The sequence below is a fragment of the Pleurodeles waltl genome, chromosome 6 (genome assembly GCF_031143425.1).
Source record: "Pleurodeles waltl isolate 20211129_DDA chromosome 6, aPleWal1.hap1.20221129, whole genome shotgun sequence".
NCBI lineage: Eukaryota > Metazoa > Chordata > Amphibia > Caudata > Salamandridae > Pleurodeles > Pleurodeles waltl.
Window position 1 is genome coordinate 758,003,324 of NC_090445.1, and position 15,707 is coordinate 758,019,030.

The 15,707-nt window shown below is 51.6% G+C and overlaps 1 protein-coding gene across 2 annotated transcripts in view; it reads left to right on the forward strand.

The window, feature by feature from the left end:
* The window catches only part of NRAP (nebulin related anchoring protein), a 337,786-nt gene that overhangs the window by 91,011 nt on the left and 231,068 nt on the right, over positions 1–15,707 (forward strand). For both annotated transcript variants that reach the window (XM_069239330.1, XM_069239331.1), the window contains one exon: positions 1,627–1,743. In XM_069239330.1, the coding sequence (XP_069095431.1) occupies positions 1,627–1,743 (117 nt within the window). The remainder of the gene's footprint in view (positions 1–1,626; positions 1,744–15,707) is intronic.

The window sequence follows — 15,707 nt, forward strand, 5'->3', positions numbered from 1 at the left end:
GGATCCCTACTAAGATGGCCATCCTTTCACAGGCACTACAACTTGAGATACACCTGCTGGACTTAGGAATGCTGCTTATCAATATAACTTGTGTTAGCAATCACATTCGGGATTACTATACCGGGATCCACCCTAAATACCTTGTTTTCATCCGGCCATTAGTAGACTGGCACCCAGCACACTGGCGTCCTTTTAGGTGCTCCTAGACTTTCCATTGCAACTCTCAATGCCTGTTGTGCCCTGGTGTGTCTGCCCACATCACCCCCTAACCCAGCGAGTGGGGTTCTGCATCTTATGGAGATGGAGGCTCAAGCCCGACATACTCCTCTGGTGCAAAGAGTTCTTGTTTCTGGCACCGGAAAAGACATTTGGATGCTGATGCTATCCGTGTTATGGCGCTGAGCTGGATTTTTAAGAGTTGCATTACCGGCATATTTTTGGCGTTGTCCCGAGGTGTGATTCCCCTCATAGGTAATGTCTGTAACAATCAAAAAGGGCTATAAAGATAATGAGGGGAGGGCAGTCGAGGAAGTGGTCAAAGCTGACAGTGTTTACAACATTTCTTGGTTTACTAATGTGAAGAAGTTGCTCACATCTTTGGGTCTGCAAGCAGCATGGAATACCCCCCTTCCCTCTAAGGCCCTACTTAAGAAGCGCTATTGGACGTAGGTTGTGCAGAATGAGTTATTATCTATCCCTGGCGGGTCTTTGACAGCCATGCTTTTAGAGTTCAAATTTATTAGTGTACTTGAGCCCCACCTGGACTTGATTACTGTCCCTATGGAAAGGAAACTTTATATCCGGTTCAGGTTCGGCTCACTTCCTCTTAAAACTTTTGCTGCCAAATGGTCATCAAGTCGAGCCACATCGTATTTGTGTTCTGGATGTAAATCTGCTGACGAAACCATCGCTCATGTTTAATCTGTTTGCTGTACATACTCTGAACCTCGCTCAAGCTGAATCAAGCCAGCGTGTAGGCAGTTGGGTACGCCTTACCACTCAGCTTAACTGAGGATGTTAACAACAGATCACTGTCCCTTATGTGCATGCATGCTTCGTGGCCAAGTTCTTAGGGAGCATGTGGACCGCCAGACGGAAGGTTTTTGAGAAGTGTTGTAGTTTTAACTTACTCTGTTATTGTTTTTAAATCCACGGTGATTTTAACGATAGCCTGGAACATTAACGGGAGGATAATGGACAAAATGAATTGGGGTTAAACAAAAGCAATGAAACAAAAATGTATTCATACTTCATACCTGTTTGATCGCATGTTTTTTATGATTCTTGTGCATTTTTGTACACTTTTATGACACTGGCTGCCGAAATAAAGTATGTTTTTGTTTGAATGCTAGTATGTGGGGTGCAGAATAGAAGTGCTGTCACGATGTGGTTAAGGTATGTGACTCATATTTTGGGATGATTTACCAACTGTTCATGTCATACAACACCACAAGGCTCATCTATGATAGCATCACGGTAATCCTATATTCTCTGTTCTCACATTGAGCCCAGCCACAGGAACTCTCTATTCTTGAATTGGAAGTCTACGCTTTAGTTGTTTTGAGCTGAAAAACTGTAACATGGCTCTCAGACTGTAATTATTCAAATCATATTCATGCCTTGCAGCTAAAATACAGAAAGGACTTTTTGACAATGAAAGGACCGGCTCAGTATCATCACTTGGCAACGCAAGACAATTTGGTCCTTAAACAAGCCCAGCATGTGAAGAAGCTTGCCAGTGAGGTAAGAGTCGTCAAGACCTTAGCAAGCCCTACTTTCTATCATAAACATTTCCTTTTCCACTTTCAACAATCCTTCACTGCATAGGATCTTGTGCACTGATCGCAGGTATAACACATTGCCGTTGAAATGCTTTTAGTAGAATGAAGGGTAATGTGACACAACGATTGATAGATGGACACCTAGAAGGATGCAACAGAGAGAAGATATGTAAAATGGTGTTGCATTCAATAAACTACAAGAAAGTTGCTGATTTGGAGGGTAGTGTGAAACAGATAATGCAGTGCAGGAAATAACCTTACTGTTCTTTTGCAAGGGCTTTACTTATTGCTTTTGCATGATCTTTAGCATGGCTCAGCTTTATTGATTTTATTGCTGCAACAACTTAATAACAACAGGTCACATCTACACTACTGATACATACCAATGCATAATTCCAGGCTGGGCTTCAACAGAACATACCCTTAATACATTATGTCGTCCAAGGACACATTTGGCTGTTATTGCTGTGTTTAAAAGACTTCTCTTTATCAGATATCACAAAACCTTTACCCTTTCCATCACACTTTTTTACATTTAGCTGGGCACCCTCCAATCTCGTATACTAGCTTTTCCTGCTGAGCACACCAGTCCACTCCTTTTCTCCACCGAGCAAGCAATTGGTGCTGTCTCCGAGTTCTGGCTGGAGGCTATATCACGCTTGACCACCAGGCATGCTATCCCCAGGAAGGCACGGTCCGCTCTGCTGTTGCCCACTCTCTTGAGGACACCCAAATGAATTGGCAATAGGACCATCTTTACTTCTGCCACCAGTACTCTGAAGAGTTCAGCGGTCACTGCTCGCCAGTAGACTGCTATGCACGGACAAGCCCACTCCATGGGTAAAGTCTGCGTTGGGTCTTGAGCAACGGGGGTAGTCAGCGTGGGGCCAAAGACCCTCTCTTTGCATTCTGTCGGGGTAAGGTATGCAGTGTGCAGGTAATAGGCACCATATAATAGCTCAAGTAGCTTGGGGAAGCCCATTGTCAGGAGTTCAAGCTGGTATGCTGGGTCTGATCACCCGCCTCCCAACCAATCATTAAGAACCAGCAGTTGTGTAGCTAGATAATAGAGATATAAGTTGGACATTCCAAGCCCCCCTTCACACCTGTGCTAACAGGTGTGAAGTGCAAGTCTTGGGTGAGAGTTATGCTACAGAAATTACCGCGCCACTGCATCCATTTCTTTAAACCATCGCTTGGGGAGCTGATAGGGATAGTTCTGGAGAAGATAATGGAAGCAGGGTAGGATCATCATCTTATGCAGTGCTAGTCTCCCAGGGCATTAAGAGGCAGGGTCTGCCATCTCTTGAGGTCATTCCTAATCTTCTGGGTGAGCGGTGTGATTTTAAGTGACTATGCTGACTCGGGCAATAGGGCCACAGTGATATCCAGATAGCGGAAACTATTACGTCAAATAGAAATGTTGTCCTGCCAATCATAGCAGTCCCTTGCCGAATGTAATTGGACCAGTATGGACTTGCTGGGGTTAAGCATCAGGCCTGAGGCCTCAGAGAATAATTTCAGTAGTTGCAATCACCGGAGTCCACTATTGGCTGGGCTGGATAAGAGTACATCATCGGTGTACAAAGCGATGCATTCCTCACATCTGGTGGGCCAAGCCCATCCGCTGATTAGAGGGTCTTTCCTTACGATTTTCACCAGGAGTTCGATCACTAGGGCGAAAAAAGAAGCGGGGATAACGGCCATCCCTGGCAGGTGACCTGTAGAATGGGAAAGAGGTCCGAAACTATCCCGTTCACCTGTACACAGGTAGTCGGATTGGTAAAAAGGAGCTGCCCCAGCCTCGGCTATCCAGGGCCAATCCCTGCTTTTATGAGCAACTGGAAGAGATATGACCAGTCGACCGTATAAAAGGCTTTTTCAACGTTTATGAGGAGCAGCACCAGGTGTGGGGACAGAGAACGTCAGTCGGCCAATGCTGTATGAAGCCGCCGAAGGCAGTGCCGGGTGCTTCTGGTTGGCATGAATCCACATTGATACGGGTGGACTAGGGAGGGTAGCACCCTCTTCAGCCTAGTAGTCAGTATTGTGGAGAGAATTTTTATTTCGGTATTGAGGTGTGAAATGGGACGGTAGGCCGAGCAGTGTATTGTGGGTGGGTGGGACTTCGGAATCACTACAATAGTGGCCTGAACGAGGTCCGAGGGGAAGTTTCCTGTCTGTCCAGCTCGGCATACAGGTTCAACAAGTGTGGGACTAAAAGATCACCACACTATAGAGCTCTGCTGGAAACCCATCCGGGCCTGGGGTCTTGCCTGGGGCCAGTGCTGAGATAGCCTCTCCTATTTCCTCCAGCGCTATGGGTTCATCAAGGTCATTCTTTCCTGCAGTCGAGATTCTGAGGTTCTGGGGGGGGGCACATCGCACAACAGTGGAGCCTCCTGTTCCGATTGTGGTCGCAGGCACTGTGCATAAAGCCCTGTGTAGTAGGCGACAAAGCCCTGGGCGATAGACTGGGGTGTCTTGAAAGAGCTGCCTGAGTCGTCAAGGATTTTGGGGACAATTCTGCCAGCTAGGGGTCAGGACGCCAGCCAGTGCAGTAGCTTACCATTTTTGTCACCCGCCCATATATTCAAGCTGTCGAGGCGCACCACATGTGTTTCGCACATTCAATGGTAAGATGATGTATTTCTTCCCTAATTAGCCCCAGTTGTCTGGTAGCAGTTGTATGGTTGGTTGGGGAGAGTTGCATTTCGAGACTTAGTTCCTGAGTCTCGAGGCTCATTACTTGCTGGTTCGTCACACGCTCTCACACCCGGAGAAGATGCCTGGCATGCCCTCGGAGGGTGGCCTTGCAGGCTGCTCATATTGTGCACAAGGATTGCACATAACCAATATTGTGCATGACGTAGTGGGTGAGTTCCTCTTTCAGGGCTTGGGCATAGGTGCTGTCCTGGAGGTACCAAGCGTTCAGCTGCCACAGGGGGCATTGGGCCTTGCCAGGGTCATCTATCTGCACAAGAAGTGGTGCATGATCAGAGATCCCGTACAGGAGTATCTCTGCGCTTGTGACCTGGTGGACGTATGGAGCTGGCATGAAAAGGAGGTCTATTCTCGCATGTGTGTGATACGCCGCTGATGTGTGTGTGTACTGCCGCATTCTGGGGTGCCAAACCTGCCACACGTCACAAAGACTCAGCCCATCTGCCCAGCGGTGTAGCCACTTGGCTCAGGGGTTCCGACTCACTGATGGTGTACTGGTGGCATTAGCCTCCGGGTTCATGATGGCATTAAAGTCACCTCCTAGGAGTGTCAAGCCCAGAAGGAGTTGCGCTACGACCTCCTGGAGGGTCTCCAGGAACCGTTTGAGTACACCGGGGGGGGGGCATACACACTCAGGAGATTAACCGACCAGCCGCCTATTATGCCAGACACAGCGACATATCAGCCTTGCGGGTCTAGCTTAGTTGCAGTGGTCACTGTGGGTAACGAACGGTGCAATAGTATCACCACTCCCCTGGAGCCTCTGGAAAAGCCCGCATGGTATACCCTGTCGTAGCCACCTCATGAAAGCATAGGGCAACAAGTGCACAGTAAGTGTGTTTCCTGGAGCAACAATATAGAGGGGACAAAGTGACGAATGGCGCCTAAAACCAAGGCGTGCTTAATCTTGTCTAGGAGAAAATTGACTTTCCAAGAAAGGACCATTTTAAAGAACCCTAAAGTGTGCGGTGGCACAGTGTTTGAATGTATTTAGGACTTTGTGTGTGCCAAGTTTCTCAAGGGGAGAGGCCTGTGGGTAGGAAGCCCCTCTAGGAGGATTTTGTGTATGATGTGGATCTAGAGGTATGACGTGACCACCTAAAAGAAAACTGTTAATACATATGAAACTCAACGGTAACATGTCTTTAAAACTTTCTGCAATTATTTCCCCAAAGCCCCCCAACTGCCCCCCGCCCCATACTTCCATCCCTGAAGCATCTGTCACCCAAGAACACAACTGAAAACCGAAAACCAAGGTGTCTGTAACAGGAGTGGACCCCTTCCTACAGTTGGAAGTCTGCAATAAGGCCCCTGCCCCGCCTCCATTGTCAGTCTGGATATCTCCCCTCTATCACTGTTACATCTACAGGGAATCAATGGTGTTTCTGTGCCTCATGACAGGGAAGGAGTCTGGCTAAGGCAATTGTTTGCTTGATCTGACAAGGGCTGTTAGGCAACACTGTGCTCCTCAGTGAGCCAGTCCCAGGCAGTTTCTGGTGAGTCAAAGAAAAAGGATTTCCCATCCATTAAGATTTTGAGGTGTGCGGGGAACAGCAGCATCTAGGACAGCCACATCACCTTTGCTTAGCTGCTTCTTATGAGCGGTGTTTATTTTGCACCTTGCACGTGTAGTCTGGAAAAATGTAAATTTTATGGTTTTCCCATTGGAAATCGGTTGTGCTCTCGCTTCCTTAAGGATGGCATCTCGATCTTTAAAATTAAGGAACCTAGAAATCATTGGTCCTTCCCGGCGGGTGCTTGGCTGCCAGTGCTCTGTGAAGAACCGGGGGACAACTTTTGCTACGGCAACCAGGTTAAAAACCATTGTTCCAAAAACTCGGCAGCCTGGGTCTTCTCTGCTCCTTCTGGAAATCCAAGGCAGAGGTTATTATGCCTGGAGGGATTTTCTGCATCTTCAGTTCTGTGGTGGAGCTCGCCTGTACTGGTCAGCAGTTAGGCAACTTTGGTCTTAAGGTCTGTGATCTCATCCTCTGCTGCTGAAACACGGTCTCCTACCTCTTCAGTGCAGCCCACTGATGCTCACAGGTCCTGTCGCAGCAGGCCCACATCTTCGTGCACCTCGCCAATCTTGGTCTTGATGGCTAGTTGTGAGGATTGAATAGCCTGCAGGATGGTGGCCAACCCCTCTAACACAGGGGTCCCTAAAGCTGAGACACCAGCCCCCTGGGCGTTTGGGCGGGTAGTGAACTGCTTGATTCGCTGCTGGGATGTGGGAGGTTGCCTGCCGAGTTTGTCTTTCCCCATGACGAGTCTGGGGGGCTCGGGTATCACGTGCCCTTGCGTGCCTCCCTGCTGGTATGCAGTGCAGCGTTCACCACCTTGAGGATATGGGCTGCGTACTTGTCATTGCTTCATTAGGGGTCTGCCCTGTGGTCTCATCCAGGGGAGCCCGAATCCAGGGCAGATGGTTGCGCAGCTGCCAGTGGACAGGAGGAGGAGCGGAGGAGTTAGGGCCTCCTGATTTCCCTGGAGTCTCAGTAGGTTCACTGCTGTGCCTGCGCACGCAGTCCGGTCCTGATTGGGCATCACAACTCTCCGACCAGTTGGCCTGGCTCTCGCCGTCCCTCCCCAGCCATCAGCAATCGTCCCCCTGCACTATCCAGCATGCAACATCAGGAGGAGTGCGGCGTGCGGCTTCCCTTCAGGCTTCCCTTCAGGCCCTTCAGGCTACTGTTCCTCACTCCGTTGCGGTCTCTGAGCGGCCTTTTCACATGTCCTAAACACTCGCCCCGCACCGGGGCTCCACCACGGTCTGCGGCTCCAGCAAGGGTTATCCACTCGGCCCTGCTTGTGCGTTTCTTGGCCTGCTGGGGCCCGGACCTTGATTTATCAGTTGCCTATGCGCTGCGGCCCCGCTGTTGGCTGAGTCGCTCCCCCGGTCTCCTCTCTCTTTGAGGTCGCGCACCGTGGGCGGCTGGACCACCCAGCCACTCCACGAGCAGCCGGTCCTTTGCTCGTCAACCGCTACTCCTCACCTCCCACCCGGCCACTCGTCCGTGGCCTGGGCCTCAAGATGGGCCTTGTTGTTTCAGTGTCAGAAATCTGGGCGTCACAGTCTTAGAGCACTGGAGCTCCCAGTGACTGCCTCTTTCATGCCCTGGTGCTCCTCCAGGCCTCGGCCGCGGCCCAGCTTCACGGCACGGCTTACTTCTTTCTTCAAACTCGGGAAGAGCCTTTGGGCCTGGGTCCCTGCATCGCCAGATCTCCCTCCGTGGCGGCTTCTCTAGCGGGTGACCTGGCTTTCTGGCTTCCCCTTTCATAGTGGTTTGGTCGTCCGGTTCAGCTGCCACACAGACGGTCAAAGCTCTGCGTGCGGGGTGCTGTGTTTTGCCAGTGGGCCCGGCCGCTCCTGGTTGTCCTGATCCCCGGCCGGGCTCCAATACTCTGTCTTCAGACCTTTCCGGTTACCCCAGGCCACCCTCGTGCTGGCAAGGGGGGGCTGCGATTGCGGCAGATGGGTTCTATGTGTGGGACACCAGGGCTTCTTGCGGCGGATGACGGAGGGGTACAGAGCACTCTTAGAGTGCGACCGACATCTTGGCGCCCGAAGCCACGCCCCTCTAGCATGGCTAACTTTGTGTAGGAAGCTGGCTCTCTATATGGTGCACTATAAAGAAGTACACTGTGCAGGGAGTCCAGTGGATCCCCAGTTGGTTTGCAGAGGCAAAAGTAGATAGGACTAATGCTCTATTTTGTGGTACTGTGGGTGAGCAGTTAGGCTTATCAGAGGGTACTACTAAGCATTTGTTGTACTTACAGAGGTAATGAATGAGACACACACTCAAAGAATAAATCAGAGACCAATTTAGAAAAATAACACTTCTTTTTATGTATACTTTAAACCCAAGAACTTCATTATAAGGTACTCAAGTTTTCAAGCATAAATACTTTTTAGTTTAAAAAATCGACTGTGCAGTTCCAGAGTTCTTCAATGTTAACCTATGGGAGAAAATCACAGTCAAGAAACAAGCGCTTATAGACTTAGGATAAGATCTGGGCAAGGGTCAGGACCACACCAACAGGTCACACCGGGCAGCACTCGGGCCTCTGGGTGCAGAGGTGCAGTGAGCGTTGAGTGCCCAATGTGTTTCAATAGGGATTGATTTCCGTGGATTTAGGCTGCAGGCTCTGGCTATGAGGGCCAGTCGCAGGAAACCAACAGATAGGTCACAAATTTGGGGTGCTCTCCGACATAGGTGCACCTTTGGTCCTTGTTAGAAATGGGGTTTCTGGTTGGCTAGGGTATGCACCTCAGCCAGGCAGAACTTACCCACTCTAGTCAGGGCAAGGGAGTTACACGTCCAAGATAACCCCTGCTCACCCCCTTGGTAACTTGGCATGAGCAGTCAGGCTTAACCCGGAGGCAATGCGTAAAGCGTTTGCACAACACACACATACATGTGACGCAATATCCCCACCACAAAGGAAACACAACACCAGATTATATGAAAATATACTGTATTGTACACAACGTAATTATCAGACCAACATCACATAACAGTACTATCCTGCTACCTTAGCAGTTGTCAGAACGTTACACATTAGTTACTCTGCAAACTAGCAGTATTCACACATAACACACAGGTTACTCAGTATTCTGCAACATAAGCAGTAGTCAGGAAACACGTAATTACATTAGAACACTTGTCATAAGGATATCATAAAACGCCCATAGTAGGAACATTAGAAAACCTATGGCAAGTGAGGAAACATATTAGCAAGTCATGTCCATAAAAGGAACATGTGCACACATATGTCAAAGCATCATAATACAGGTAGGCAATACATCATAATTAATAAAGTCTGTAGCAAGAACTTCAATTATGGGTATATTGGCCCTTTTAAAGGTACCTGACTTGATGAAGAGGCACTCCCAGTGCCTAAAACGAATAATGGGGCCCCCGGCGCTCTTCTGCGCAAAACGGGGGCCTCCTTAACCATGGCAGATAGAGAGGGGCGGCACGCACCCTCTCTGACTCCTTGATGGGCCCCTTCTGGGACCCGTAATCACTGGGGCCCCCCCTGGACCTCCACCGGCCCTCCTGAGGGGGGCCCAGGTCGCCCAATAAGTTTAAATGGTGGAGGGGGCGATCGCGCCCCTAGGGCAGTGACCGGGGAGAAGGGAACTCCCGTTCCTCCCCATGTCCTGCGTGCCAGGGGGCAGCCGCCCTTGTCCGCGGTGCGGCTGCCCCAAAAGGAAGTATCAGAGGCAGGGACCTCCGTTGAGGTCCCTCGCCGGCTTACTGCGGCAGCTGCACCCGGTCTGGTGCACGGACCGCTCCCCTGCCGTCCCTCGTCCACGAGGGAGGCAGTTTTGGAAGCTGGTGCCGGCGTGTGCCCCGGGGGCGCTCCGTAGAGCGCGCGTCCCCCGGGAGCACGACAGGAGCGGCCCTGCTCCTCTTTGTAACTCCGGCAAGTGCCCCGGGGGCACAATGAGCAGCGCGGTCCTTGCGACCGTTCTCGATGCGGCGCCCGGGCCGCGGTGGTGATTCTGCACCACACAAAAGTGCTGGAGAGGGCGCAAAGGTCCTCCCCTAAGCCCGGGTTGCGGCGGTGATGTTTACCCAGCAACCAAGCGCTGTAGGAAGGCGCAACGGTCTTCCTTTACGCCCGGGTTGCGGCGGTGATTTCCTTTCGGCATGAAGGAGCGCGTTTTCAGCTCCAAGAAGAGGCGCTTTCCCAAGCGAAGATTTTGGCAAACCTTTGAAACACTACTTGTGTTTCCGGATCAATGCAGGGGTCAGGGGCACTGCACCCTGCCCCTGGGGAGCAGAGTTCCTAGAACAGGGCCACAGATGGAGGGCCCAACAACAGGCCAGCACAAAGGGGGATGCAGGCTAGGTGCAAGTCCTTCTCAGCCACCAGGCAGGTTACAGGTCAGCACAGCATCAGCAGTCCATGGCGGTTCCTGGTGAGTCCTTCCAGTAGTCTGTGTCCAGTTCCAGGTAAGTTCAAAACGTCTCCAAATTGTGGGGAAAATTCCCCTGTACTTATAGTCAGTTCTTACAGTGTTTTACAGTGGTAGGGAGAGGAGGTTCCAGCCAGTTACAACTGGTTCTGGGAGTGCCCCCTCTCTCCTTTCAGCACAGGCTCCAAACATCAGTGGGGGGTTAACGACCCTATTGTGTGAGGCCAGGGCACAGTCTTTACAAATGCAGGTGTGCCCCGCCTCTCCCTTCTCTCAGCCCAGGAAGACTATTCAGTATGTAGATGCACCTCTGTGACACCTCCACCCTCCCTGTGTACAGGCTGTCTGAAAAGTATGCACAAAGCCCCAACTGTCACTCTGCCCAGACATGGATTGGAGTCAAGCTGCAAAACACCAGAATCATAAGCACAGATAAATGCGCACTTTCTAGAAGTGGCATTTCTGTGGTAGTAATAAAAAATACACCCACACCAGTAAGCAGTATTTATTATCACCATCACAACCATACCAAACACGCCTACGCTACCCCTCATAAATCAGACAATACCCCTTACACATAAGGCAGGGCATTTCTAATGCACTCCTATGAGAAGGCAGCACTCACAGCAGTGAGACACCAAGTTAGGCTGTTTGTCACTACCAGGACAGGCCAGGCAATATGGCACATGTCCTGCCTTTCTACATACATGGCACCCTGCCCATAGGGCTAGCTAGGGCGTACTTTAGGGGTGACTTACATGTAGTAAAAGGGGAGTTCTGGGCCTGGCAAGTAAATTTAGATGCCAGGTCCCTGTGGCAGAAAACTGCGCACACAGGCCCTGCACTAGCAGGCCTGAGACAGGTTTGAAAGTCTACTTCAGTGGGTGGCGCAAGCAGCGCTGCAGGCCCACTAGTAGTATTTAATTTACAGGCCCTGGGTATAGAGATACCACTGTACAAGGGACTTATAGGTAAATTAAATATGCCAACTAGGTATAAGCCAATCATACCAACTTTAGATGGGAGAGCACCTGCACTTTAGCACTGGTCAGCAGTGATAAAGTGCTCAGAGTCCTAGAGCCAACAGCGAAAGGTCAGAAAAAACAGGAGGAAGGAGGCAAAAAGACTAGGGATGACCATGCGTATGGCCAAAAGTCCAACACAACCCCCTACCAGCCAAAATCCAGGGGAGAACAATCAATACCTTGATGTACTTCCCTGATTGGGGCGATAGAACAAGGACTCAGGCCCACAACAGCAGGGGCATGTTCCAGTTCTACGCCTTCCTGACTCCACTGGGATCTCTCTGTCAATGCGTCCCAGGCAGCCTAGACCAACCCACGGGGATTCTCTAGCTGCCAATGGCCAGAACCAGGCCCCAGGCCATCTAGGAGCCTCTGGTCTCTGAAACCATAATGAGTGGGGGGTGGTAGCCCCAGGTGCAAAGCAACCTGTCTCCACTCCATTTCCGATCAGTTCAGGGGCTCTACCCTGCCACTGATCCAACAACCTAGGGTCCGCACCCATAGGTTCTACAGGGGCTAGAGGCGAGGCTCTCCTCCCTCTACCCCTCCTTCTAGGATCCCGCCCTCCTCTCCTAGGAGGGGTATCACCAGAATCCACACTTGCCAGGTTGCTGGGTACAGCAGCCCTGCACAACTTTCTCGCCAGCCCAGGATCACTACCTGGCGACTGTCCACCCAACCTAGGGACAACACCCTTGGGTTGCACCGGGGTCCGGGGCGGGCTTCCCCCTCCCTGAACCCCACTTCCAGAGTCCTGCGTCTCCCCACCTCGGGAGAAGCCACCAGAAGTTTCACACGGGGGGTGAGCACACTAACCGCCCCCCCAACCAGATCAGAGTTTACCCCCTGAACCTGTCTATCTAGTCCAAGGACGACACCCTTAGACTGGACCATTGCCCAGCGAACCAGGACTTCCTTGGGAGCACACCTACCCCCTACAAGATCAGAGTTTACCCCCTGAATCTGGCAATCCAACCCAGAGTCACTACCCTGCGGTTGAACCACTGCCTGGCGCACCAGGACTTTCTTGAGGGGCACACCTACTCCCCATCAGGTCAGAGTTTACCCCCTGAGCCTGATCATCCAACCCAGAGTCACCACCCTGCGGTGAATCCTTGCCTGGCGCACCAGGACTTCCTGGGGGGCACACCTACCCCCCACCAGGGAAACACTTTCCCCAAGGGCCACACAAGAGTCTGGCTGGCGCAGGTCTCCTGACCTCTGCCCATCTGACAGAGTCTGGATTCCCCCCAGCCCAGAAATGGTCTCACCAAGGTCATTCCTGGGGGGCTCTGCTCTCAGAGCTGACCCCTGACCCTCCAGGTTCTCCACTGGGGCCCGCAGCCCCCTCTCAACCCTATGCCTGGATTTCCGCCTCCTCCGCTGTAGAGCGAGACTACCAGACACCAGGTCCGGCGGAACGCTATCACCAGCCACCCGCCTAAGTCCTAATGACAAAATGGGATCCTTCTGAACAGCTGGCCCTACGGCACAGGTTAGGCTCACCTCCTGGCGTTCACTCATGGAACCTTCAGGGGCCTGGGACGGTATCTTGGGCACCTTGGGCCTCAGCCCAGCCCCATTCCCTCTCCTCAGAGACGGGACATGGGGTCCCTCACCCATCCCAGTCCACTGGGACCTACCTGGGACACTCCATTCCTTTCTCACCACACCTTGTTGGGAAACACCTAGACCACTCTCATTAAGGAACACCCCCTAATGTCACACCAGACCCTCTGGTACGCAACCAGAAGTCTGCCTCCTTTGCAAGCTCCCTGGGGTCAGAGAGCTCACACACTGACAAGTGTTGGCGTAACTCTGAAAAACAACAACGAAACAGGTGCTCTCTGAGAATCAGATTAAACAGCCCTTCAAAATTGTTTACTGTGCTACCCTTCACCCATCCATCTAGTGCAATGCAGCAATCCTCCACAAACTCCTCCCAAGACTGGTGGGACAGTTTCTTACCACCCCTAAACCTTTTTCTGTATTCCTCAGGGGAAAAACCATACTTCACAATCAGTGCGTTCTTCACAGCGGAGTACCCCTCCCTGTCACTCTCTTCTAGAGTCAGTAGGGCATCCCTCCCCTCCTCAGGAAAAAAACTCCCTAGGCCAGTTCCCCAATCCTTCTCAGGGATCCTGCGCTCTACCAGAGCCCTCTCATATTCCTTTAACCACTGATGTATGTCACCCCCCTCTTGGAACCTAGGTACCAGATCTATGGGTATGTGAGGAACATCTTTGCTACAGCACTGTACATTGCTGCCACCACTGGACTCCACCTGCAGCGCTGGTGAGTCCAGAACCTTCAGACTGCGCTCTAGAGCGAGTCTTTCTCTGGCAAAGGCCCTCTCTGCCTCTGCCATTCTCTCCTGTACTAAGGCCTTCTCTACCTCAGCCCTTCTCTCCTCAACAGCTAGGCGCGCTAACTGCAACTTCAGGTCCCTCTCTTCCCGCCTATCTCTTAGCTCATCAGGCGTCAAGGAATGAGAGGTATCCCTGCTTCTTACACTGGACCCAGCAAGGGACTCCCTATCACTGGGGCCTTCCCTGTCAACTGGCGTCCCCAACCGGTCATTCTCACCCTCCTGATCAGTCTCTCTACCACTCTCTAGGGATGAGGTCTGGGAGCCCTCCCATTGGGAACCCTCGCTACACTCAGGATCCTCTGGGTACCCCCTAAGCACACTCTCTCCCTGGGTAAATGTCACAAACCTTTCAAAGAAATTCAGAGATCTCCTGAGGTCCCCTTCTACAGGCAGCCCTCTCTCTCTACAGAACCCCTCTAATTCCCCCTGCGTGTAAAACAGCAGGTCCTCTAAATCAAAGGTAAGCCCCATCTTGAAAAGGTACAAATAACTCAACTGTGACAACCACAATACCCAAGCGTGAGAACTGAAAACAGGAAAAATGACCAAAGAGAGAAAGTTAAGAGAAGCCAAACATGTGATGGTCTAAACGCAATCCTTGTAGTGAAATAATGAGTCACAATGGTATTGTGCAAGCGCAAGTCCTATCCCGTCGCTGCTTCCAATGTTAGAAATGGGGTTTCTGGTTGGCTAGGGTATGCACCTCAGCCAGGCAGAACTTACCCACTGTAGTCAGGGCAAGGGAGTTACACGTCCAAGATAACCCCTGCTCACCCCCTTGGTAACTTGGCATGAGCAGTCAGGCTTAACCCGGAGGCAATGCGTAAAGCGTTTGCACAACACACACATACATGTGACGCAATATCCCCACCACAAAGGAAACACAACACCAGATTATATGAAAATATACTGTATTGTACACAACGTAATTATCAGACCAACATCACATAACAGTACTATCCTGCTACCTTAGCAGTTGTCAGAACGTTACACATTAGTTACTCTGCAAACTAGCAGTAGTCACACATAACACACAGGTTACTCAGTATTCTGCAACATAAGCAGTAGTCAGGAAACACGTAATTACATTAGAACACTTGTCATAAGGATATCATAAAACGCCCATAGTAGAAACATTAGAAAACCTATGGCAAGTGAGGAAACATATTAGCAAGTCATGTCCATAAAAGGAACATGTGCACACATATGTCAAAGCATCATAATACAGGTAGGCAATACATCATAATTAATAAAGTCTGTAGCAAGAACTTCAATTATGGGTATATTGGCCCTTTTAAAGGTACCTGACTTGATGAAGAGGCACTCCCAGTGCCTAAAACGAATAATGGGGCCCCCGGCGCTCTTCTGCGCAAAACGGGGGCCTCCTTAACCATGGCAGATAGAGAGGGGCGGCACGCACCCTCTCTGACTCCTTGACGGGCCCCTTCTGGGACCCGTAATCACTGGGGCCCCCCCTGGACCTCCACCGGCCCTCCTGAGGGGGGCCCAGGTCACCCAATAAGTTTAAATGGTGGAGGGGGCGATCGCGCCCCTAGGGCAGTGACCGGGGAGAAGGGAACTCCCGTTCCTCCCCGTGTCCTGCGTGCCAGGGGGCAGCCGCCCTTGTCTGCGGTGCGGCTGCCCCAAAAGGAAGTATCAGAGGCAGGGACCTCCGTTGAGGTCCCTCGCCGGCTTCCTGCGGCAGCTGCACCCGGTCTGGTGCACGGACCGCTCCCCTGCCGTCCCTCGTCCACGAGGGAGGCAGTTTTGGAAGCTGGTGCCGGCGTGTGCCCCGGGGGCGCTCCGTAGAGCGCGCGTCCCCCGGGAGCACGACAGGAGCGGCCCTGCTCCTCTTTGTAACTCCGGCAAGTGCCCCG